Genomic DNA, 26230 nt, shown 5'->3' on the forward strand with positions numbered 1-26230 from the left:
TTATTCCTAAACCTCTTTTTGGTTTTTCACGTGGGTGGCTGAGGACTGAGGGCGGGTGACTGGCCATCCAAGCCCATGGGTAAAGGCACGACCCGGCGGCCTCCGCTGCAACCTTCGGGGGTTGCGAGCCCGGGTCTCCAGCCGCAGCTTCCGTCCGCTCTGTGGATTCCAGCCTGTCCCCCCCCCCCCCCACCTCGACCACTGCAGTACCAGGAGTTGGGAGTGTGAAGGCTGCGGTGCCAGGCTCAGGGAAGGAAGATCGGGGTCTCCGGTAGGGTGGATGGCAGGTGACAGCGGGCCTGAGGTTAGATGCGGGGCGAGGTTGATGCGGAGGGGCGGGGGCAGGACCAAACCTGGTGAGAGAGCCAAGTCACCGGCCCGGGGCAGGGCGAGGGCCGAGGTTGGCGGCCAGGCGCAAGTGACGATAGGGGAGAAGCGGGCGGACCGACCACTGCCTAGGGCCGAGAGCTGCCTGGAAGTGGACCGGCCCGCAGGAGCAGGAGTCTTGCGGGAGGCGGAGAAGCAGTCCGCCGGCCGGGGGCGGGGCGGGGCGGGGTTTGGTCGGCCGGGCGGACGTGCGGTAGGATGGGCGGGACTTGCCTGAGTGGCGGAGGCACGGCGGGATGGGCGGTGCTCAGGCTGGGGGGACGGAAGTGCGGTGGGGTGGGCGGGGTTTGGACGAGCGGAGCGGAAGTGCAGCGGGATGGGCGGGACTTGCCTGAGTGGCGGAGGCACGGCGGGATGGGCGGTGCTCAGGGTGGGGGGACGGAAGTGCGGTGGGGTGGGCGGGGTTTGGGTGAGTGGCGGAAGCGCGGCGGAGTGGGCGGGGCTTGGCCGAGTGGAGCGGCGGTTCCGTCGGGTGGGCGGGGCTTGGCCGGGTGGAGCGGCAGCGCGTAGAGGGCGTGGCGGGAAAGGCTGGGCGGCCGGGAAGATGGAGCCGCAGCTTGGGCTCCACGAGCTGCTGCACGTTTTCTCCTTTTTGGAGGCCCGGGACCTGCTCCGCGCTGCCCAGGTGGACAAGGTAGCGCGCTGTGTCCCGCGCGGAGGCAGTGCTTTACAGTCCCTGCGTGTTCACGGCCGGCCCTTCCTCGGGCCTCAGTTTCCCCCCGGGAGGCGGCGATGGCAGTCCCTCCTTGCCCGGTTCGCGGACAGCGAGCGCCCGGCCTCGGCCTCGGGCTTGGGCGCGGGGACCAGCTGGGGGAACGCGTCCCCTGCTGCTGCTCCTCCTCCTGGAACGTCCTGGAGTCTCCGCCGCGGGGCCCGCGAGCGACCCCGGCAGTGTCCGCAGGGTCCAGTCAGGACGCCACAGCGGGGTCGGGCCCCGGCGGGCTAACGAGCGCGTGAGGTTCGGTCGGCGGCCTGCGGAGGTGTCCCCGGGGCTCTGCGCACGTGCGGGGAGCGGGGGTCGCGGCTGGGGCCCAGCGCTGCCCGGAGGACTGCTGGCGGACTGCTGGCCGACGGAGGGCTCTGACCCCCGCGGGGGGGGCTGGGCCGGGAGCGCCCCCCCCCGTGGGAAGCCGCGGCACAGCCGGGGTCCGTTTGCGGCGTGCGCCCCTGCGGTGGGCTCCGCGGTGACAGGTGCGGTGCCCCAGAGCCCCCCGCCCCGCCCCGCCGGCGTCCTGGGCTTGCCCTCAGGAGCTCACACGTTTTCACGGCCTTTACGGAAAGGTCCCTACGCAGGTTTTTACTTGAGTTCTCTGACCCGTTTAGAGTGTGTCACGTGAAACGCCGGGTTTCCATCCCCTTCACTAGGGAGGGCCCTGCGTGTTCCCGAGGGTCCCCACCGGCTGGGGTTGGATCTGGCTGCTCGCACCGCTGCGGGCTGCCTGGGGCGGCGGGGGGCGGGAGCGGCGAGCTCCGCGGGGAGTGCTCCCTAGCTGGGGAAGAGGTCTCAGTTGGGTTTCGAACCGGGAGCTAGAGAAGGAAACGTGTTGAACTTCTTGCCTGACTTGGCTTGATTTTTGCAAAATAGACATTTCACATTCCTGCTAAAGATACCGAGGACCTTTGACCCAGCCAGTGAGCAAGGGCTGTGGAAGTGAAGTGGAAGTGGGGCCTGGGCTCAGGGGAGGGGGCTTCCTTTCACCGTGTTTCGGGGATGAGGCCTTCCGTGGGGCGGGACCGCGGACAACCGCGCAGTGGTTCCCATCGAAGCTTCAGAATCCAGGCTGGAGAGGCCAGGGAGCACCAGGACGGGGCTGCGGTCCCCCCCTCCCCCCCCCCCCCCCCCCGGACCGACCGGAGCCTCTCCGCAGTGCAGGCTGGGGGGGGGCAGTTAACGGAGCAGGGCTGACAGCGCCCCATCGCCCCCCAGGCCATGCGCGATTCTACCCCTGAAGGCCCGAGCCTTCACCTCCTCCCTGCAGCAGCCTCTCTGGGGCCTGTTGCTCTGCCCTGGCTTCCAGCTCTAACTTCTAACAGCTGCGGGCGATCTTCCTCCAACAGCTTAACTCTGCCCCCCCCCCCCCCCCCCATCCCTGATTCCCAAGTGGCTTCCCAGGTTTTAGGACTTGGGGATTTGGGTCTAAGCAGATCTCCGCTCCTTTCCCCAGAACCCAGCACTCCAATTATGGCAGAACACTCTCTCCTTCACATCTTTGCCCGAGTGGTCGGTCCCGGAATGCTTCAGCCTCTGGGGACTTTATCGGTAGTCACTTCTGAGCCCCTTGGTTCCACCGAACTGGTCATTTTCTCCTTTTCCATTCATTTGGTTGTTTTTATTGGATCGTGCAAATATGTTTGATTCCGAATTTTCTTGCCTGCAGACAGTGAGTCTGGTTTAGCTCTCCACCCTTCAGTGCCTAGCAAGCGAGGCGCCAAGCAAGCCTGACCATTCTCTTCTCTGCCCTCTTGTTCTAGGTCTGGAATGAGGTTTCAAGGACCAAAGAACTGTGGAGGTGAGTGAAGGAAAAGCCAAACATGGTCAGGAGAGTGTTCCTCAACGGTGAGGGGTGTCCTGGATAAGTGTTCTGAGCACTGCATTTCTGGCTTTGACGAGTACACAAGAAAGGACCATCCAAGCACCTAGCAGCAGGAAACCACCTCCCCCAGTCACGAGGCCTGTGATACTCTTTTTTAAATGGTATGTGGAAATGTAAGAGTTTTCTTAAATCACATGGGAGATTGACATACAGCGGGAGTACCAGACTCGGGCAGAAATATATAGCAAATGAACACAGTTGGCTGACAGAAGGCAAGTCTATACACTGCTTTTATTTGAACTCATCTTTGGTGTAACAACATAGCTGTATAAGCACAAACGATATTAGAATAAAATAAAACAAGGGGCACTTGGGTGGCTTAGTCAGTGAAGTGTCTGCCTTTGGCTCAGGTTATGATTGTGGGATCCAGCCCCACGTCAGGTGCCCTGCTCAGTGGGAAGTCTGCTGTTCCCTCTCCTACTGCCTCTCCAACCCCTCAATCGTGCTCTTGCTTGCGTGCTCACTCACTCTCAAATCTTTTTAAAAAATCAAAAATTAAATTTGAAGATAAAAAATATTTTAATCATTAATTTATTACATTTTCTTACTCATTTTTCCTTTGGCACATGACTGCCTTTGTCCCAAGAAAGGAGTGTCAGATTGTCAGATTGTTTATCTGTTGCTAAATATAAGACAGACTGTAGTCTTGATTGTTAACTGGGAACTGTATTTCGTTTTAGCCACTATAGCTGTTCCTACATGAAGGGGCCTACATGGAGGGAATCCTTGCTTGATGGGTTTTGTTTTCAGAATAACTGTGCATTGAGATATTTGGGAATTCTTGCCACATTTAGTGTTGTGTCTTACAGCGTCTGTTGCTTTTCATTCACTTGTTATTGCTAATGAATGTTAGCTAGAAAAATTATACTAATTCCTTTAGTTTTGAGAACTTTTGTTGGGCTTCAGTCTTCATCACTACAGTTTGGAGAATGTACTCTAGATAGAACATTCAGTTTTGGAAATTAATTTCTCTATGGAGTGGACAAGATTATGTCTCTTCAAATATGATTCTTAATGATTTTGTGTCATAGGAAATAAATGAATTGACTCATTGATTGGTGTGGGCATTCGTGGAAGACCTAGTGGAGCAGTATTCACACATTGAAATAAGATGCCAGCCCCAACCCTGGGGTTTGTTCTCATCTTTGCTGCTAAGCTAGGAGAGGAATTTCTTTTTGGCAGGAGTAAGTTCAAAACATACTTTCAGCAGCTCACCACCTACCCTCCACCCATATGTCCTGTTACTATGTTGTGTTTCTGGTGTCTCAGGTAGATGGTTTGGCTTCTGTGAGCCAGGTCACAAATGGGTTTCAGTTTATTACTATTTCATACCGTTTGGTGCTAAAATTTTTAGCATGAAGTCATTCCTCAGCATTGTGTCCTTGAACTGTGTTTTTATAAAAACACTGGGTTTATGTTTCTGGAGCTGGGACAACAGCATTTCAGGAACATTGTCTTTTGTGGTCATGTGCATATATCATTTCTTTTTTTTCTTTTTTAAGATTTTATTTATTCATGAGATACACTGAGAGAGACAGAGACACAGGGAGAGGGAGAATCAGGCTCTCTGCAGGGAGCCTAATGTGGGACTCGATCCCAGGACACAGGATCATGACCTGACCCAAAGGCAGATGCTCAACCACTGAGCTACCCAGGCAGCCCTCATGTATCATTTCTGAGGCTGTGTCTATGATGTCCACCAGGCCCCTAAGTTCTCTAGACCCATTAGAAATTCTTATGGAGACAGCAAATGAGTGTAGTTAACTGGTCATATGTTTTTAATGTGTGCTGTATAATTTTAACTAAGAATGCTGCAAGTTCCTTTTTTTTTAATGCCTTATAACCTTTTAAATTCTGCTTTTTTCTTAAACACACTGAACATTAGCTTTTGGTTAGAAGTAAAATCACAAAACAAATACTTGCTTTTGTTTAAAGTACATACATAATTTCTGTTGTATACAACAGATCATTTTGTTATTGCTATCTGAAAAGTTTTGGTATCAGTATTTTTTTCACTTGATATGTTGAAAATCAGAGGCATATCACATATTTTATTCATATTAATACTTCAGGCTTTTTGATGGTCTGCCTTTGTTTTGTTTTGTTTTGTTTTGTTTTGTTTTTAAATCCAATGTGGGGCTTGAAGTCATGACCTTGAGATCCAGACCTGAACTGAGATCAAGAGTCAACCATTTGACCAAGTGTCTTTCCTTTTTTTTTTTTTTTGCCAAATCATTTTTTTTTTTTTTCTTCTAAATAATGGTCATGGTTCCTACTTAAGGTTTGATGTGTATATAATAGCCATAAATACATAGAAATCGACTTTACTTCCGCAAAGAACTGTGCCTTCTTCCCTTTTTCTTAAGCCACTTTATCTTCTTGGTTTAGCTTTTGTTTTCACACTCTTTAGATTGAGATACAGGTACAAGAAATTTCCTTTGTTTCAACTCAAAATCAATGACATAAGGAGTGGTGATATGAGGTAATTGACAGTCTCAACGTTGAGAAGATAAAAAGAGATGGTGAAGTTGAGAGCTTGTTTTTATCTAAAGGGGACAGGTTTATGCAGCTCCAGACAAATTTTATCAGGTGGGAATTTAGGTTCAGTATAGCCAAGCCACCTGCCTTTTCCTGATTTTTATGTGAAAACTTAGGATTTTTTAAGTGTGGCTGCTAGTCCATGTGGGCTAATCCTCTGCAACCCAAACTAAATAATCCAGGGGCGTCCGTCAGTTGTGCCCAGAGGCTGCCAGTATACTATACTACTCTACTACTGGAGTTCCAGCAAGCACAGTAAAACCTTCATCCAGCATGGGCACTGGATTCTTCTTAGTGTGTTAGAAGGTCCCTAGTGCTAGCACAGGGTCAGGCAGGAGGTGCTCAGTGAGTGGAGAAGCTATGATGACTGTGTGTTGAACTTGTTCCGGCTATGGGCTATGAGCCATGTATTTCCCACCTAACCCCTTTTGTGTTCTCTGTGAGATAGGAGTGCTTGGCTAGAGCCACACGATGCCACATTAGCTCTGGGGACTATCATGCTGGAAGCCTCTGCCCATGAAGCCTCCCCCCCCCCAAGCCCTCTCCCAGCCAGAAGTCCACTCTCTCTGCTCATTTCCCATATCACACGTTGCCCCTTCTGAAATGTCATGCTTCTCCCATGAACTTTTGTTTTGCTTATCCTCCTAACTCCTGGCTCAGAGTGCCCTATGGCAAGAGCCATGTCTCACTCACTTTGGTGACCACAGAGTTGATGGAGATTCTGTAGTTTTCTACAGTGTGGGTACCATTTTTATTCTTAAAAACCTGATGAGAGAGGTGCTATCATAGAATTGACAGTAGTCACATGGAAGCTCAGAATGCAGGCTCTTGGAAAATTGTGGATTTGAAAATTTCTCCTTTTATAAAAGCAGTGAGAAAACTGACACAAATTGTCAAAATCAACTTTTTCAGAACTGGAAATGAGCGAGAAACTTGTAGTAGTCTAGGAAGTGTTCAAGAAAAGAAAATTGGAAGCTTAGAACAGCAAGTTTTCTTGAACCCTTCCAGTTCTGTGTTAGCCTTGAATATATCAACAGCTCACACAGTGAAACCAGAATCCTGGCAGTCACTAGAGGGGGAAGAAATGAGATTGGATTTTCATTCCCAGAAAATTGTCATTATTTAACCTGTCTGGTATTTCTTGGAAGACTTCATGAGCAAACTGTTTTTATTTGGTCTGACTTGGAGTTCATTCATTGTGGAAAGCCTTTACTTTGGGACTTTTGTCAGAACAATAACAGACAGTTGATTACCTTTGTGGCTGTCAGAGCTGATGGACAGCAGTTGAGAAAATAGTAGGCTAACCAAAAAGCTTAAAAGGGAAAGCTGAGAAGGTGATGTCTTGGGGCGTGGGCTTTGAAAAGCCCTGATACTGTCCTAGGAATCTGAAAGCCAAGGCACGTGTAACAGGGGTGTGCACAAATTCAGAGAAGACCTAAGAATGCTGTAAACTCGTGTGTTTGGCTAACCCTGAGATTCTGTGCACATAGGAAGTGAAGGCTAGTGTAACTGCCTTGCTGAGTGTTGAATGCATGCCTTTGGTGCACATAGCCCTTTGGTGATGACCAGAAGACTTAGTAGTTCTGGGCATTTGGGAAATCCCTATCCAATCATTAGCTCTAATTTAAGCAGAGATTTCAGAGGCCGTATATAACAAAGAATGTAGGCTTTTCAGAATTTTCCACTAAACAAAAAATAACAACAGTAAACCGACTGAAACAACAAACCTAGGGGGTTCAGATTTCCAGAGCTCCACATTATTTAAAATGTTCAGTTTTCAACAGAAGTTATGAGTTGTGCAAAGAAATAAGAAAAGTGCACAGGAAATAAAGCAAACAACAGAAGCTGTCTCTAAGAAAGCCCAGGCATTGGAACTACTAGATGAAGACTTAAAATCAGCTATTTTTATTATGTTCAAAGAACTAAAGGGAAGTAGGACAATGTCTCATCCAATAGACAATATTAGTAGAAGGCAATTTTAAAATAACTAGGAATTATAGAGTAGAAAATTATACTATCAAAAACATAGGCAGGATTTGAGCCCAGAAGATAGAATCACTGACTTTGAAGATAAGTCAATAGAGATTATCCAGTCTGAAGAATACAATGAATATGAAGAACGAAGAATCCCAGTGCCTAAGAGACCTGTGGGGCACCATCAAGCACACTAACATTGCATAACAGGAGTCCCAGAATGAGAGGGGAAAGGGAGAAGGAATAAAGTATTTAAAGAAATAAGGGCTGGAGACTTCCCAGATTTGATGAAAGAGGTTAATTTACATGTGCAAGAGCTCCATGAACTGCAAGTAGGATAAATTCAAAGAGTTACACATCACCAGGATCTTAGTGCAGTAAGCAGCACATCAGTTTCACAAAGAGTTCCACACCAGGACACATTGTAGGGTTTAGTGGGTAGAGCATGTAACTCTTGATCTTGAGGTCCTGAGCTCAAGCCTCACATTGAGTGTAGAGATTACTTTAAAATCATAAACAATGTGAAAGGACACATTGTAATCAAACTTGATATCTGAAGACACAGAACCTTGACAGCAGCAAGGGAGAAGCAATTCATCATGAGGAACCTTCGATGAGATTAACAGTTGATTTCTCATTTAAAAACATGGAACCCAGAAGGTAGTGGGATGACACTGGAAATGTTAAAAGATTGTTACTTAGAATTGAATATCTAGAAAAACGAAGGAAAACATGACCTTTTAAAATGAGTAAAAGCTAAAAAAATAAAAAATAAAAAAAATAAAAAAATAAAATGAGCAAAAGCTGAGATGGTTTGTGTCTATACTTCCTCTACAAGAAATGAAGGGAATCTTTCAGATTGAAATGAAAGGACATTAGGCAGTTAGTTGAATCTACATGAAGAAATAAGGAACACTGGTGAAGTAATTCTATAGGCATATATAAAAGGCAATCTAAGTGTATTTCTTATTTGTTAGTCTGTTTTTCTGCTTTATGACTTAAAAGACAATTGTATAAAACAATGACTGTAAATCTCTGTTGATGCACATATAATATATAAAACTTCATTTGTAGATATAGCCATGCAATTGGAGAGGGGCAGGAAATGGTGCTACATAGGAGCAAAATTTTTGGATACTGTTGAAATTAGGCTGATAATTAATTAAAACTTGGTTAATCCCCAAGGTAACCCTTAAGAACTCAAGAAATATGGTAGAAGAAATGACATTAGAAGGTATTTAATGCAAAAGAAGGCAGTAACAGAAAAATAGAGGGGAAATGCATATAAGTAGTAAGTTAACATATAAATCAATGCTTTATCATTAGTTGTGTGAAATGTATTAAGTGTACACTCCAATAAAAAGGCAGAGATTGGCAGCCCCGGTAGCTCAGCGGTTTAGCGCCGCCTTCAGCCTGGGGTGTGATCCTGGAGACCCAGGATCGAGTCCCATGTCGGGTTCCCTGCATGGAGTCTGCTTCTCCCTCTGTCTGTGTCTCTGCCTCTCTCTCTCTCTGTCATGAATAAATAAATAAAATCTTAAAAAAAAAAAAAGGCAGAGATTGCCAGAAGGGATAAACAATATCCAACTTTATACTGTCTACAAGAGAAATACTTTAGATTCAAAGACTTACATAAGTTAAAAGAATGGAAACAGGTATGCCATACAAACAGTAAGCAAAGGAAAGTTGGAACAGCAACACTAATGCCAGACAAAGTAGACTGTAAGAAAGAATTACTAGAAACAAGGCTATTTTATGATGATAAGTCAATCCACGAAGAAGATCTAAAAATTATAAATGCATATGTACATAATAACAGTAGCAAAATACACGAAGGGCTGACAGAACTGAGGGAAAAATAGTTCAACAATAAGAGTTGGAGACTTCAAGAAATATACTCTTGAATTACAATTGCGTGACCAAAGTTTATTGCCTTTGGCCTTGAGTCAGTTGTTAAAGCCACTGTGTACAAGGGGATCAGGATCTACTTCATGAAGGTATCAGAAAACTGGCTGGATGCACAAGAAATGCTGATGCCTGATGGTGGCGAACATTTGTTCAGTGTCATCTCATCATTATCCCCATTTAACAGTGGAGGCAGGTGAGGGTTCTGTAGGCAGAGTGAGTTGTCGAAGCTACTAGATAGTAAAGGCAGGAGTCAGAGCTAGACCTGTAAACATCCTAGTACCTTCTTCTAACACCTGCCCTGTCCTACCTGGGATCATGCATCTGTTTTCCAGGCAACTGTGTCTGAGACGCTGGTCATCATATAAAGCCCCTCAGATGACCTTGGGCACACAAACATGGAAAGAGTACTATCTCTGCCGATCTGAGCTGGAGTTCCGAATGGAATCTGGGCGGCCAGAGAAGGACTTCACCTGCAAAGCCATTGCTGGGCACGATGGTATGGTGGGGAATGTCGTCCTGTGTGCTTTCCTACTGCTCACTTGCCCTGGTCGAGTGTCCTGGGATTTGGTGTTTAGCCAATGAGTGGATAGGTGCTGCTTGATGAGTACATGCCCTGCTGGGTTCTGTATTCCTGCTGTGTCTCTTGGTGCTCGAGGTAATCTTGTGAAAAAGGAATTGTTATATTTATTTCAGGGTAGAAGAAACAGAAAGCAAGAGAGTAGGGAGCCGATTGTGGCTGGTGGGAGGGGCAGTCCTGGGTGTGAAGCCCTATGTCCACTACTGCCCCTAAGGAGCACCTGTGTGCTCTCCAGAGAGAAAGGAAGGATGTCCTGTCTGCCCTTCCCCAGTCTGCATATCCACATCCCAGGTATATCTGTGTGTGTTCACGGCCAGTCTGTTTTCTTCCAGGAGGTATAGATGAACTAGCCTACATCTCAACCAACGAGTGCCGGTTTGACGGGCAGGAGAAGTCAGTGGTGTGTACCGTGTCCTCGGACAGCACTGTGCGTGCCTGGGATGTGCAGGAGGTGAGCCAGGGGTAGGACCAAGGTGCAACGCACTGGATCTCAGTGAGGTCCATCCCCTTTGCTAGCTCATTCATCCCCTGTGGGCACCTTCTAGGTGGTGGGATCCCCATGGTATAGACGAGAACTCTGAGCTACAAGAGGCAGATCATACATGGAACTCGGGTCTGATTGCAGATGGAGCCTGATGTGCACTTGCCTCTGTGCTGCCTGCCCAGGGAGGTGGACATTTGTGGCAGGTGGCAGCACCTGCTCCCAGTCCTGTGGTGTCCACTTTGGAGCTAGTGCCCAATCGGGTGGTTTTGCCCAAATGGTTGCCTCTTTTAGTTACCCCCTGTGCCTATTAAGTGTTGAGATTTTGATAACTCAGTTGGTATTTTACAGTTGGTTGTCACTTAGAGTTCAAAACCTTTGCAGTCCATTTTCTCATTTGGTACTCACAGCAGCTGAGCAAAGGATGCATTATTAGCCTCCTGATTTTACAGATGATCAGTCTAAGATGGAGAGGGAAGTGTCTCTGAGTCTTGAACCATGCAGTTCCCTGTAAATTCAGGGGTTCTGCACACATAGAACCCAACCTCCTAGAAAGGATTTTTTCCTAGAAAACTACCTCGTGATTTTGAAAGCCGTGGACAAGCGAAGGTACCCCTGGGTCCTTGCTACTTAAGTGAGGAGCCTGCTTATGTCCTTGTGAGCCAGGCCTGCTGGAAGTGCCCAGTTCGTGCACAGAGAGCCAATGGGGCTGCCTGGATTTCCCTGGCTCCTTTGAACAGGGCACCCTGGCTCCCAGCAAACAGACTTAGACCTGAGCTGCATCCCTGCATTCCCGACGACCTGTTAAGAGTCTGGGAGGGAGTTGGCATGTGCTGCGTTTGGTGATGCAGGGACACCTGAAAGGCCACAGGTGGTGACAAGTCTTGAGAGTCCTAGCTGGGCTCCCACCTGGGTCGTGAGGGGCCCAGGAGTTGGGGCTGGGATGGGGCTTGGGATGGGGAGAGGGGTGCCACGTGGGAGCACTTCAGGGACAGTGCTTACACCTGCTCACTTACCGTTTGTTTTGCTTTTGAATCATGAAAGTAAAGCAGCGTTGATGGTTTTGAAAAGTAGGACAGAAGATATTTCATGAGTGCACACACTCCCCTGCCTGCTCTCCTCAGCAGCCCTACCCAGGGAAGACCCCACTTTAAGTCCTGTCTGATTTCACTTTCCCTGGGGCCAGCCCTTAGGCCAAGAGACTGATCCTCCATGCACATACTTGAGGGTGTGTTGGTTGTCTGCCCACTTCACAGAAATGTCTTTATCTCCAGGAGCCCATTCATATCCACTCTGTTCTCTCGTTTAAAGGGTACAGAGTTTGCGTCATTGTTCTCTGCTCCATGGTCAAGTTTTCGGTTGTTGTTGATGGTTTCCTCCTCTTGTGCTTGGTCTTTCCTCCTACCAGGCAGTATTGGAGGGTCATTTCACGGGAAGGCCCTGTAGTTGCTGGTGAGGGAGGCTACCGACCTCCCCGCAGCCTCTCTGAAGGACTGGCCTCGGCTGTGGACTGCTGTCCATGCAGGCTCAAGGTGTGGGTTTGGCAGGGGACGGCCTGGTGGCTGGGTGGCCAGGAGTTTCCCAGATGACCAGGTCACAACTTGGACCAGGAGAGCACTTGGGTACAGGCTCAGTGGATGTTTTCCGTCAAGGGCCCCATGGTCCTGCTGCACCTACTCGGCTCTGCTGGCGCTGTGCAGGAGCCAAAAGCCGTGTCCCAACAGAGCCGGTGATGCTCGCTGACACGTGATGTGCACACATTTTCATGGCTTGTGAGATAGTCTTTGGATTTATTTATTATTTATTTTTATTTTTATTTTTTCTTTGGATTTATTTAAATGAAAATACAGATATGGGCAGTGGGCTGGGTTTGGCTGATAGCTGTAGTTTGCTGAACATTACTTCAGCGTGGTTTGTTTTTCCAGCAAGGGCTTCTTTTCAGAGTCCAGAGCCGTCTGCACATACTCTTCACCAGCAGATCTGTAGAAGAAAACCCCCCTCCTCCTCCCTTCTCCACACAGAGCAGTCTTCCTGTCCCCAAATAATTCTCTGTTGTTGGTAGTATTATAATTGTGTAAGTGCTTATCACACTGAGTCATGAGGCAAACTGACATTTGACTTTTCCTGAGGTTAATAAAGGTTAATAAATAAATCCTTTTTAAAAAAAGATTTACTTATTAATTTTAGAGTGTGCATGCGAGTGACCAGGAGGGTTAGAGGGAGAGGGAATCTCAGGCAGATCCTTGCTGAGTGTGAAGCTGGACACAGGGCTTAATCCCATGACCCTGAGATCATGGCCTGAGTCGAAATCAAGAGCCGGAAGCTCAACTGACTGCACCATCCAGGCGCTCCAATAAATACTCCTTTTCAAAAACGTTCTCAGTTTCCACATTCTCACAGTATTTAAGACCATGCTTCTGACTGGTTGTATTGGTTTCTGCTCTTTCTATGCCTTGCCTTACCCACCATCCCTGGAGAGTCCTAGGGTTTGAGTTTATTTCTGGCATCAGGGTCCTTCCTGCAGGCATGTTGCAGGGCAGTCGCTGGTCAACGCATGTCTGTGTGCTGACCCCTGACCTGCTTCCACTGTGAAACCAAAAGGGAGTCTCACACCTTCTTTACGAGCACTGGTGAATGTGCCGTGCTCCCTGAGACTCCCGGCTGTCCCCCGGTGTCACCGATGCCGAGCTCCTTCCAGTGATGCTCACCTGGCTGCTCAAGCAACAGAAATCAAATAAGGAGGAGACTCATAGAGGAGTCCTGAGGTATCTCAGTTGGGAACAGACACAGATGATGGGAAATGAAGACGTGATAGAAGAAGGGTTATGACGACCCAGGATGGGAAAGGAGGCCCTAGTGGCAGCGGAGGAGATTGGGAAGGGTACTTAGGGGTGGTTCTCTGCTGCCCAGGGCCCACACACACTGGCTCTCCCACCCCTTCCAGTTTTTACGGTCCTGAGAAAGCCCGAGGAGTTACCCAGCTCAGACCTTGGCCGGGATGAACCACAGGAGGGGGCGTCTTTTGAGCAGGGCGGTGCGGACCCGCTATGTGAACCATTCACACCCGAATGCCTGAGTCAGCTAATCTGTGAGCCGGGGCTGCCCTGCTCTGCTTGGAGGTTCTCTGGATGCAGCCGGGATAGCCCCAGCCCCCTGCCCAACCTTCCTCAGTGGGGCCGGGGTAACTGCTGTGTGCATGCTGGGCCCCCCGCCCCCCAGTCCTGGTGGTGCCACTCACACTCCCAGTTCAGTCACAGCTCTGCCCCGAAGCACCACCTCTATGGCCTGCCATGGACCTACCACACTGGGGCCTGGGAGGGGAGGGGATGGTGCTGCTTCTGCCTGTGCAGCCCCTGTGGCCCCCACAGAAGTCCTTGTTTTCCTTCTGTTTTGCCCAGGGCACAGAGGTCTGGTCAAGCCCCCTGCAGCCTGCTGCTCTGGTGAACTTGGCGGCCTACCCTCAGCTGCAGCTGGTTGTCACCGTGGACAAGCGGGGCCTGATCAAGACGTGGAAAGCAGAGAACGGGAGGGAGTGGGCCTCCTTCTCTCTGCCTACATCCTCGTCCGCGTTGCAGGCCTGTGACCACCCGGAGACCCCCTTTCTGCTGGTGAGTGAGTGGCTTTTGGGATCCTGTGCAGGTCCTGCTGACTCCCAAGAGTCTCCCAGTGTCTCCCAGGACGCTCTGGGGCCCAGACCACTGTGATAGCCCGTGCTCCATGTGGCAGATCGAGTGATCATTCTGCTCCTTGGTTCCCCATCTCCTCCTGTCCAGCTGCAGAGGGTGGAGACCCCCACCCCCCTCTAGTTCAGCTGCCCACAGAGGCTGCCCCCCTAGCCCCTGTCTCCACTTCTCCCCCAGCTGTCAGTGAGATGCCCATGGATCTTGCTCACATGCCCTGGCTTACCTGTCCCCTGACCTCCTTGCAGCCTATCTTCTCCCTGCGGTTCAGTTCCTTCTCTCCTCTACATGCTTACCCCCCTCCCCCTGTTTCACATTCCAGCTAAGGCCCAACTCAGGAGAAACTGAGGCACATTTGACAAAACCTGAGTGTTTCCCAGGATTCCAAAAGCCTATTACCAGAATGTCCATTTAGAAGTGACTCTTGGGCACGGGGAGGCTTTGGAGAGATGTGAATATTGAGGTGGCAGGTGCAGGAAGTGGCTCTCAGCTGGAGGCAGTGTCCCCACCTATGGGGTAGGAGGCCTTGGAAGGGGTGGGCATGGTGGCATCGCCGATATCAAAAGGGGCAGATGTGCAGGAACAGCTTCATGTGCACACAGAACCGGCAAAGGAACTGAGCTTGGCAAACACGTAACATCTGATGAAACGGATTTCACGTAAGGCACACTGCAGTTGTTGGAGAAGACTTTAGAGTAAGTGTAAGTGGCATCCCCAGATCAGTTTGAGAATCTGTTGCATAGATGAAGAGGCCACTGTGGTTCTCTCTGGGAGTGGTAGGCCATGTGAGTCCCAGTTATTGGTCTGCGAAGGACAGTTAGAAAAGTTAGAATGCATCCATCTCCTGGATAACATCAGAGAACTAGAAAGAACAAGTGTCTAGCCCAAGATTCAGGAGATTTAGCAGAAGTCAGAGGGGAGCCCAACATGGGCTACTTTGCCCTGGAGACACTTACCCCAGGGCAGCTGAGAGGCTTGCAGACCTTTGACCACCAAGGGGATTAGTTGGAGTGCTGGGCCCCTGAGGGCAAAGCCCTGTGCCTCCCCTTACACTGGGTGGGACATTGGGGTACAGCCCAGCACTGGGTGGGACATTGGGGTACAGCCCAGCCCAGCACCCCAGCCACCTGGAGCAGTGACTCCTTCCTGGGGAAGGATAATGTACCTGAGTCTGCATGTTATTTCTGATCTGAAATGCAGTGTTCAGCACTCCCAACACTTAGAGCTAAGTCGGCATGTGAGAGATGTGATAGCAGCTAAAGTGGCAGGGTAAATCACAGATGAGGTCAGGAGAGCCACAGGAATTCAGGTACTGCAGTCATTACACGCTGAGACCCCTCTGGTTGCTGTGTTTAGGGAGGTGGATTTCAGCAGAGATCAAAGCTGTGAAAAGTGACGTAACAGCTTTAGTAGAAAAGAACCAAGTAGAAATTCCAGAATAGAAACACTTGAGTACAAAAGCGACTCGGTGGGTGGGTTTCATAGTAGGATGGATAGTGGAAGCACACTGAGATGGGGCAGAGGGGAGCTTGTGGTCCTCTGGCAACATCCCATCTCTTAACTTTGGTGGCGACGTGAGTATTGGCTTTATAATGATGCATTGAGTGTCGTGTTTGTGTTTCTTGCACTTTTCTGTATGGTATTTTCTGCATCAATGAGAAAGTTAAGACAGAGGTTACCTGGAATGAAATAGAGATACTGAATGAAGTAAATGGAAGGAGAAGGTAGGAGATATAGACCAATGCTTCTCAGGCTTTTAGTGCTTCTCAGTAATGACATGTGAACCACTGGGGATGTTTAAATGCAGATTCCAGTTCGTTGGATCTCTGGGGATGCCTGGATTCTGACCTGTGTGTGTCTGTTTGTGAGCGAGCGAGCGAGCAGGCAATTGCACGGGAGAGAGCAGGGAGTGGGGAGAGGGAGAGAGAATCTCAAGCAGACTCCCCACTGAGTGCAGAGCCCAGTACAAGGCTCGATCTCATGACCCTGAGATCATGACCTGAGCTGAAATCTAGAGTTGGACGCTTAACCCACTAAGCTACCCAGGCACCCCCTGAATTCTGACTTTTTAATGAGCATCTTGGTAGTATTGGTATTGCCAGTCTGCAGCCGACATTTTGAGTAGCAAGGCCATAGAGGATCCATGGAAAATTCTAGTACTTGGTATCAGGAGCAGGTGAGGGAGTGAGTAGGTCAAAAGAACATTTGAAGAGACAGTGGCAGATATTTCTCCAAAATAGATTAAGGACATTAATCCATGGAAATCAAGAAGGCCTACAAGCTCCAAGTGGACTAAAAATAAATGTGCACATGGGCCCATTAAAGTGAGCTGAGATTGTCTGAGGACCTAGAAAGCCTAACGGAGCAGCCAGAGGATGTAGATTCCCCTTGGGTCTGACATGCTACCGGCAGCAGTGGGATCTCACAGATCAAGAACAGGATCCGGAAAGAAAGAACTACCAGCCAGGAATTTCGTAATAGAAGGTGTCCCCCAGGAATGAAGGGGGATAAAGGCATCTTGGTTAGAAATGAGGAATTAGCAATGGCCACACCACCACTAGGAGCAGGTGTGGGACTTGAAGCAGAAGGAAGATGAGCAGAACTGGAATCCCAGGGTGGTGGGAGAATGTGATGAGCAGCACTGGTGAGAATGAGATCTGAGGGGATCAACAGTAAAACAGCAGGAACTACGTCTTGTGGGTTTAAAATGACATGTAGAAAAGAAACACAGGACATTAGCATTTATGTTAGAAGATTATGAGGAACTAAATGCCCAAGATTTTGAATTGTCTGTACAGTTCACATGTTGATGGGCCATAATGTCTCTAAGCAAGGCTGCATGCAGCAACCTCTTACACAACTCAAGTGAAGAGCATGTAGCCTTTAAGTCCTAAGATGAACAGGGGTAGGATCAACCCTGACCCCAAATTTAGCTTGATAATCAAGAATATTGAAGCCACATGAGCTCCAAGGGGGGTGTGTGTGTCACATAACAAGGCTTTCAGGACAGGGGCTTCCAGGAGGTGGGCCTGAACGGCTGGAGACAGCAAGAGGGAGTGACTGGCTTGCTCTTCCTGTGGTTGCGGTAGGGTGGAGGGAGGGCTCCTGGAGGGGCCGGGTTTCTGTGGTTTGAATTCTGCACAAGTGGCCTTTGTCTGCTTACCTGGATGTGGAACAGAGGGTGGGATGTGCAGGCCAAGAAGCTGTCAGCAAACATCAAAGATAGAGTCAGACTCCAGGAAGCTTCCTCTCTGGTGACTACTGTAATTCTGTCTTCAGGCTGATTGGTGACATGTGCACGCTTTATCTTCTTGAACCTGGACTTGTATATGCCGGCCATGTGCGTGGTGCTCTGGGAGGCTGCATGCTAAGGCTGGCACATGAAGGGAAGTTCTCTAGTATGGCTTGTTCAGGAGCTCACTTTAAGATTTTATTTATTTATTCATGAGAGACAGAGAGAAAGAGGGAGAGACACAGGCAGAGGGAGAAGCAGGCTCCATGCAGGGAGCCCAGCGTGAGACTCGATCCCAGGTCTCCAGGATCAGGCCCGGAACTGAAGGCGGCACTAAACCGCCAAGCCACCTGGAGTGCCCCAACTGTTGTGTATTTGAGAAGTGAAGTGAGTGCCTGGTCACTGTCGGTATGTCTGGGTCTCCAAAGGGGATGAAGGTGTCTGATGTGTGCAGAGATGTGTGTGGTTGCCATTTATGCCTTGGGGTTTGTGGGAGGCAAGAGTTCCTGAGGTCTTTGCCTAGAGGGAGAATTGTGGATGAGAAGCTTTGTTTCAGGCCGCGTGGCTGCAGCACTGGCTATGGCCCGTGAGTGTAAATGTGCACCTGTGGCTGGTCCTTAGCTGGGGCTTCCAGAGCTAACCTAAGGTGACTGCCTGAAGCTCGGCCAGTTGTCCTGACTGTTGGGTCCACTCTTTATCAGGGATCTTCCAGGTAGTGGAGGGACCGTGCAGTGTGGTGGCAGCTGTGCTACCTGGACAGTGTGGAAACTCCCTTTCCTGTTTACTCAGAGAGTGGCCTTCTCCAGTGTCCTTGCATGTGGCAGGCAGGGGTCTGAGGACAACAGGAAGCTACTTCCTCCCACAAAAGGAAGACCCAGCACGGCCCATGCCTGCCTCCATCCTGACAATGCCATTTTTTTTTTTATGATAGTCACAGAGAGAGAGAGAGAGAGAGAGAGAGAGAGAGAGGCAGAGACACAGGCAGAGGGAGAAGCAGGCTCCATGCACCGGGAGCCCGATGTGGGATTCGATCCCGGGTCTCCAGGATCGCGCCCTGGGCCAAAGGCAGGCGCCAAACTGCTGCGCCACCCAGGGATCCCCGACAATGCCATTTTTATTTCAGCAGGGAGGCTTCTTGGCCAGGCACAGCCCGCAAGGTGCCTCTCCACATCCCAAGGCAAAATGCCTACGTGGGAAGTTGGAGACCCAGATGTGGCCGGCAGCCTTTACTGGACTGTTGTAGGACAGCAGGCTTTGTCCAGAAGCACTCATTTTCTTGGGGTTGCCCTGTAGGGAGATGGGGCAGGATCATCCCCTGCCAAGATTTGGCTCAGATTTGGAGATTGCTCACCCTGTACGTGCACGGGTAGGGAATGGAAAGGGTGTTCCCCAGTCCCCAAATTCACACCTACTCAGAGCCTCAGAATGTGATCTTATTTGGAAATGGTGTCCGGTTAAGGATCTCATGCAAAATCATTCTGGATTTAGGTTGGGCCCTCTGTCCAATGACTAGTGTCCTAAGAGGAGGAGAGGACACAGAGTATGTCTCTATCGTGTGATTCCATTTCTGGGAGATGCAGTCCTGACAGAACAAATCTGCAGTGTCAGCAGACCAAGGTCCCTGGGATGGAGGCGGCTGCTGAGACACGGGGACTTCTGGGATGCTGGAGATGTTCCAGAACTGGACTGTGCTTGTGAGATCTAGGAAGGCTGCCTTCCCTTACTTTATAGAATCAAGTTTTCTGTCTCCTGGAAAGAAAATGGTATTTTCACTGATGGCAGGTTCAGTTTAAATACACACATGGAGAAATGGACATTTATTTATTTAAGATTTTATTTATTCATGAGAGACATAGAGAAAGAGAGAGGGGCAGAGGCACAGGCAGGGGAAGAAGCAGGCTCTATGCAGGGAGCACAACGTGGGACTCAGTCCCGGATCCCCAGAATCACGCCTAGGCTGAAGGCGGCGCTCAACCGCTGAGCTACCTGGACTGCCCCGGACATGACCTTTGATGCCAAGTCAGTCTTTCCAAGAATAGATCATGTATTTCCGTTGGTTCAAGTTTACTTTTTATGCTCTTCAGTGATTTACATTTTCCCTCAGATACATTTTGCACATTTCTTATTGTTAACTTTATTCCAGAGTATTCTGTCATTTGTTGTTATTCCATCAATAGGTGAAAATATTTTCTGTTCCATTGTTTTCTAACTGGGTGGTGTTTATTTAAATGAAAGCTGTTGTTGGTTTTATAAAATTCTTTCATCTTACTCAGTTCTCCTGTTTGCATTTATCTTATAATTGATTCACTTAATTTTTTTAGGTAAACCCTATTATCCATGGGTAGAGATGTTTATTTTTTTCAAGCCTTAGGCATCCCGTTGCTTTCTGTTCTCTGAGTGCTCTGGCTCATACTTCCGGTATGATACTAGTTAATTAGTGGTGGCCTTGCTGGCCATTCCTCCTTGTAGCTGACCATAGGGAATGACCTAGAGCTTCGCTATGGGGGGATGGGTGCTGGTTTCAGGACTGATGTTAATGAAAGAGCCATCAGTGACATTTTACTATGAGTTTTCAAAAATCATGATCAAGTGTAGTATTTTGCAGAAGGCCTTTTCAGTATGCAGATATAATTACAGGATTTTTCTCCTTAGGTTTGTTATGCAACCCTTTGTTTCCCAGAGTCCAGAGTCTTTCATGGTTTGTCTCCCTCTCTAATTTTTCTCACTCAGTTCCCCTCCTTCCAATTCCTTTCACTATTTCTTATATTCCCCATATGAAGGAAACCATATGATGATTGTCCTTCTCTGAATGACTTACTTCACTCAGCATCATACCCCCCAGTTCCATCCACATCGAAGTGAATGGTGGGTATTCGTCCTTTCTGATAGCTGACTACTATTTCATTGTATACATAGACCACATCTTCTTCATCCATTCATCTGTCAGAGGACATCATGGCTCCTTCCACAGTTTAATGTGCTGATGCATTCTAAATGATGGTGTTTTACTAGGATTTGGATCTATGTGAGATTGGTCTGTGGGTTTTTTGGTCTTCCTTCACCAGGTTTACATATAAATGCTATAATTCATTCAAGGAATGTGAACATTTTTCTTCTTTTTTTTTTTTAATTTTATTTTGTTTTTTGTTTTTTTTTATTTATGATAGTCACAGAGAGAGAGAGAGAGAGAGAGAGAGAGAGAGAGAGGAGAGAGGGAGATGCAGAGACATAGGCAGAGGGAGAGGCAGGCTCCATGCACCGGAGCCTGACGTGGGATTCGATCCCGGGTCTCCAGGATCACGCCCTGGGCCAAAGGCAGGCGCCAAACCGCTGTGCCACCCAGGGATCCCCTTTTTCTTCTTTTTTAATCCCCCAGAACAGTTTAAGTTTCAGTGGAATTATCTGGTTTTTCAGTTTGATACAATTTTTTTTTTGATGTTATTTGGTGCTGGGTGCTTTTTTATGTGGAGAAGTTTTAAAACCATTTTCTCACCATCTTCTGTGGAAACTGGTCTGTTCAAGTTTTTCTTTCTCTGCTAGGATTAATTTTAATTTATTGTGTTTTCCTAGAAAACTACCCATTGTATCTAGGCTTTCGACTTTTTATGCATTTGTCTAGGATACTCTTCAGAGATTTTTTCTTTAAATTTGCCCTATTTGAACATTTGTTTCTGCCCTGTTATTTTAAAGTTTTTTGAGTTGAATTTAGTTACATATAATGTATTATTAGTTTCAAGGGTAGAATTTAGTTATTCATCAATCTTATGTAACACCCAGTGCCCATTACATCAAGTGCCCATCACCCCACAACCCTCAGTTTTTTTCCTGGAGTTAGGAATCTCTTAGGGTTTGTCTCTCTCTCTGTAATTTCATCTTGTTTTGTTTTTCTTTCCCTTGCACTATGTTCATCTATTTTATTTCTTAAATTCCACATATGAGTAAGAGCATATAATTGTCTTCTCTATTTTGCTTGGTATAATATCCTCTAGTTCCATCCACGTTGTTGCAAATGGCAAGATTTCATTCTTTTTGATGGCTGAGTAATATTCCGTTGTATATAAATACATCTTCTTTATTGCCCTGCATTTTTTTGTGTGTATATGTGCCTTCTCCCTTTTTTTCATGATTATATTAGCTAGTGCCTTGTCTGTTTTATTTAATATTTCTATTGATTTCTAGTTTCATTTCACTGATCAGAGACTGTTGCATTACTTTACCATATTGGATTTACTGAGGTTTCTTTGTGATTATACATTTAATTTTTGTGAACATTTGTGTGTGCTTACAAGAAAGGTGTATTCTCCATTATTGGGATACAATGATCTAATATAGTCATTAGTAATATTATTGTTAGGTCTTTTTATTAATGAGAGCACAGTAGGGAGAGGAGCAGAGAGAGAGGGAGGAGGAAATACTGTCAAGCAGACTCCACCCTGAGCATGGAGCCCAACACAGGACTCAATCTCACAACCTCCAGATCATGACCTGAGCCGCAACCAAGAGTCCAAGGCTCAACTGACTGCACCACCCAGGTGCCCCAATTATATTGTTAAGTCTTATATTTACTTTTTGTCTACTTGGCCTTAGACTGAGAGCATTACGATTATTTATTTTTATATAATAATATGTTTAATTCATAAATATTTAAGTATTATCATTATTGTGTCACCATGTTTCTCCTTATGTCTGCTTTGTGAAGGTGATTGGGGTGTTTCTTTGATAGGTATCAGAGGTTTTATTTCTTCATTGTGAATTATAGTCTTTAGTGTTGTTAACCTTGAAAAAAAGTTGCCAGTTATTTTAATAGCAAAAATTCACTTAGGAATAGCAGAGAATTCAATCTGGACAAGCTAGTTGTGGCAAAACCATAGAGAAGTCCACAAAACAACGAAGAAAGAGAAAGGCTCTTTTAGAGAAGAAAGGGGGTGTAGGGAGGGGCTATTGTAAAATAAAAGTCTCCAGAGTGAATTGGGAGCTGGACATGTAGTGGCTTCTCATTGGCTGAGCTGTGGCTGCCTCTCATTGGCTGGGCTGTTGCTGGGAAGGAAGAAAGCTTCCTGCATCCATCTGTGCAGTCCTTCTCTTCCAGGAGGGTCTGTGCTTGGTGTGAGACCTCTCCCTGCGGGCCCCCTGACTCCATTCTAGCGGAGGTTTCCTTTTATTAATTTTCACAGGGGTAGGAAGTGTCTGTTGCTGGATTTCCTGCTTTGGGCCTGAGTCCTCCCTTTCTGGTATCAGGACCCACTTCACCTTCCTTCCTAAGATTTCTGTGTGCCTGACACACCTTTCCCCTTTTGTCATGGTTAACTTTTCTGTTTTGATGGAACCTCGTGAATATGCGGTCAGGTTTTCTTTTGTTCGTCAATGTGATCAACTTTTTTATTCTGATAAAGTTAGTTAAGCCATTTACATTGAAGACACACATGTGCCTGATCTCAGCTTTTGTTTTATGACACGTTTTTGGTGTGATGTGGCACATTACTGGGTTCCTTTCCCCAAGTGTGTTTTCCCTGTTTTATGTATGAGTTTTGGGTAAAGGTGATATCTTTTGTTATTTAGGAGGGTTTGTATTTGTGTTGAGGTAGTTACCTTTGTGTTAATACTTTGTTTCCATTTTCCCTATTTGGGCTTATATACTGTTTTATATGTTGGCTTTATGTGGTATTCCTTTCCTTCCATGGTGATCAGTGAACTTACTCTTTTTTTTTTTTTAAGATTTATTTATTTATTTATTTATTTATTTATTTATTTATTTATTTATGAGAGAGAGAGAGAGAGAGAGAGAGGCGCAGAGATACAGGAGGAGGGAGAAGTAGGCTCCATGCTGGGAGCCCGACATGGGACTCGATCCTGGGACTCCAGGATCATGCCCTGGGCCAAAGGCAGGTGCCAAACTGCTGAGCCACCCAGGAATCCCCTCAGTGAACTTATTGTATTTTGATTATTCTCCCTCTTTTTTGAGAACATGCAACATTATACACTGTTCTTATCTCACTTTTTAAAAACTCTTTGACCTATAGTGTGTACTGTACTTAGTAGTCACATCAGTCTTGGTGACATTTTCCCTGTATCTCATGGTCTAGTGGGGCCCATCCTTTAGTAGATCCCTGAAGAAGTCTCTTGGATCCATCCTTGTGGGACTGACACCACTTTTCTGTAGACTGGAGGCTTGTAGGATGGCCTGGTGGGGCCCTAAATCCCTGGTTCATCTTCCTCTTGAGTTTTGTGAAAATACTTTTTCACTGTGTATGTGTCTGTTGAAAAGTCTACTTCCACCTTGACTTATTTTCCATTTTCCTTGTTAGACACTTGGACTTTTAAATCAAAGGCATGAAGGATTTTTGAAATATTTCAAGTCTGGTAGTTTTGTTGTGAGGTATCTGCGGTGACCATCCTGGATTAACTTTTCCAGGAACATATGTACCCTTTTGATATATGGATTCAGGTTTTTTTTTTTTTTTCTTTTTTCCTTTTTCCAGAAAGTTTCATTGTATGTGAGTTTTAAGTATTAGTCTGTTAATTGTTACTTTTCTTCTGCAGGAGCTTCACTTCTATGTTTACTAGATCTTCTTTGCCCGTCTTCTTGAACACCTGCTCTTGGATTCATCTTAGCTCTCTATTCCATCTTTGTTCTCTTACTTGTTTTCTTTTTTAGACTCCTTATTGGTCTAGTAGAATATATTCTCTCTTAGGCATATTGCTAGTTTTTCTTAAGATAATTTTTTTCAGTGTATTTCCTGAATTAATTTAGCTCTCATTTCACATCTTTTTGTCCATTTCAGTTTAAGTGTTGAATTTCCGATTCAGAGTGGTCCTTCTGCACATGCTTATTTTGATACTTGATTCATGTCGGGGTGTGGCTACCGATCTCTGATTGTTGATGGTCCTTTGGGAAATGGTTCTAACAGCAAAAATGTTTTGTTTCTTTCTTTCACTTTCTTCTAATGACTTTGTTTGAATGTTGCTGCCATTTTCTGAGCATTTTGAAGTTTTTGTTTTCTTGGCCAGTAAGAACAGGTTTCTTTACATAAATTGAACAGAATAGAAAGTCCAGAGAGTGCTCCATGTAGAAGTGCAGTAGGTGAAGGACAAGCTGTTGGAGAAATGGAACATATGGACAGGAAGGAAAAACAGGTTACTCCCATGTCACTCTGTAGAAATATACTTAGGGTAATTAAGAACTAATGTAAAAGACGATAGTATAAAATAATCTGAAGAATATATAAATGAGGGACACCTGGGTGGCTAAGCGATTGGAGCATCTGCCTTTGTTTAGGGTGTGATCTTGGAGTCCCGGGACCGAGTCCCACATCAGGCTCCTTGCATGTAGCCTGCTTCTCCCTCTGCCTGTGTCTCTGCTTCTCTCTCTGTGTGTCTCTCATGAATAAAAAAAAAATGAAAAAATATATATATAAATGATCTTTGAATCAAGAAAAATGACATAGGCTTGATTTACTAAAAATCCAAAACATCTGAATTGGAAAATATTATAACATTAAGATTCATGAAAATTGTGAGAAAACACTGTATTTTCTTTAACAAAGCACTGATACCAGGGGAATCCCTGGGTGGCTCAGGGGTTTAGTGCCTGCCTTCAGCCCAGGGCATGATCCTGGAGTTCCCAGGATCAAGTCCCACATTGGGCTCCCTGCATGGAGCCTGCTTCTCCATCTGCCTGTGTCTCTGCCTCTCTCTCTGTGCCTCATGAATAAATAAATAAAATATTTTTAAAAAGCACTGATTCCAGATTATATGAATCTAGTTGAAAAATAGTCAATTATTGGAAACAGTACAAATGGCCAATAATGTGCAATTACTAACTGCTAATCAAGAAAGTGACATTAAGATGAGGCTTTCACCTATTAGATGAGTAGACATTTTCAAAGACCAGCATTACAGTAAGTTAGATGAGGGTAAGTAGGTATGTTTTACACATGGCAAAGAAGATCTGTGCTTTTTTTGAAAAGTTTGTTTTCCTATTGAGTCTTCAGTATGACACTCTGACCCAATGAGGCAGGCTCTGGGGCTCTCTCAGAGAGAGGGCTGGCACGGTTCATAGAGCTTGTGTGCAGGAGTGCTCAGGGCTGCAGTGACAACATTTGTGAACAACTTAGATTTCCATCAGTGAGAGAAAGCAGAAAGTTGTGGGAAATGTCAGACAATAACTATTTCCAGGGAGCATTTGAAGCTGAAAACAGCAAGGCTGTTTGCGGATGCCACTTCAGTGAAACAGATGGAGGGAGCCCTGGAGGAGCAGACGGTTTGCCCCAAAGGCACATGTGCTATTCAAACACATTTGTTTCAGGTGTAAGGAGGTGGCGTTGCCCCAGCAAGGAGGCAGTTGAGCAGTTGGCCTCTGCCCTTGGGGGAGGCCCTCTGCTAACCATGGCCCTTGCTGTGCAGGTGGCCTCTGCTGAGGGTGTCATGTATGCGCTGACCGTGCCCCAGCTGCAGCTCCTGTCCTGGACCAGCGTGTTTCCCAGCAGCCCCACCAGTCTCCTCTGCTCTCCCGACGGCCAGTGGGTGTTTGCCTCAACCCAGGACTCAGACCTCGGCCCAAAGGTCAGTGGTGGGCTGTGTCCTCTGCTCCAGAGGCTGGCTTTGTTCATGCAAGGTGGTGGGTTCTGTACCCAGGCTCATGGATGTGTCTGGGGGGGGTGGCTTCCAGGGCAGGACCAAGCTTGCCGGAAGCACTGGGACCTTCAGACAGGATGGTCCAGGGCCAGAGGAGTCACCTGGAACAGACTTCGAAGTGTGTAGGACAGGAATACAGAGCAAGACACTGGAGGCAAAAGCCACATCAGTGACGTACGCTGCCCAAAACCACCAGAGCCGTTGATGTGGTTGTCCTGTCACACC

The 26230-nt window shown here is 47.1% G+C and overlaps 1 protein-coding gene across 2 annotated transcripts in view; it reads left to right on the plus strand.

The window, feature by feature from the left end:
• Nucleotides 1-834: 834 nt before the first annotated feature.
• The window catches only part of LOC121485293 (F-box/WD repeat-containing protein 12-like), a 31021-nt gene continuing 5625 nt past the window's right edge, over nucleotides 835-26230 (plus strand). The window contains exons 1-6 of one of the 2 annotated variants that reach the window (XM_041745468.1): nucleotides 835-1021; nucleotides 2860-2897; nucleotides 9734-9897; nucleotides 10311-10429; nucleotides 13858-14067; nucleotides 25775-25933. In XM_041745468.1, coding sequence (XP_041601402.1) covers nucleotides 932-1021; nucleotides 2860-2897; nucleotides 9734-9897; nucleotides 10311-10429; nucleotides 13858-14067; nucleotides 25775-25933 — 780 coding nt within the window. In that variant the 5' untranslated portion in view covers nucleotides 835-931. Of the gene's footprint in view, nucleotides 1022-2859; nucleotides 3083-9733; nucleotides 9898-10310; nucleotides 10430-13857; nucleotides 14068-25774; nucleotides 25934-26230 lie in introns of both variants that reach the window. The other variant, XM_041745469.1, reaches the window with a different exon arrangement.

The sequence above is a fragment of the Vulpes lagopus genome, chromosome 2 (assembly GCF_018345385.1).
Source record: "Vulpes lagopus strain Blue_001 chromosome 2, ASM1834538v1, whole genome shotgun sequence".
NCBI classification, from domain to species: Eukaryota; Metazoa; Chordata; class Mammalia; order Carnivora; family Canidae; genus Vulpes; species Vulpes lagopus.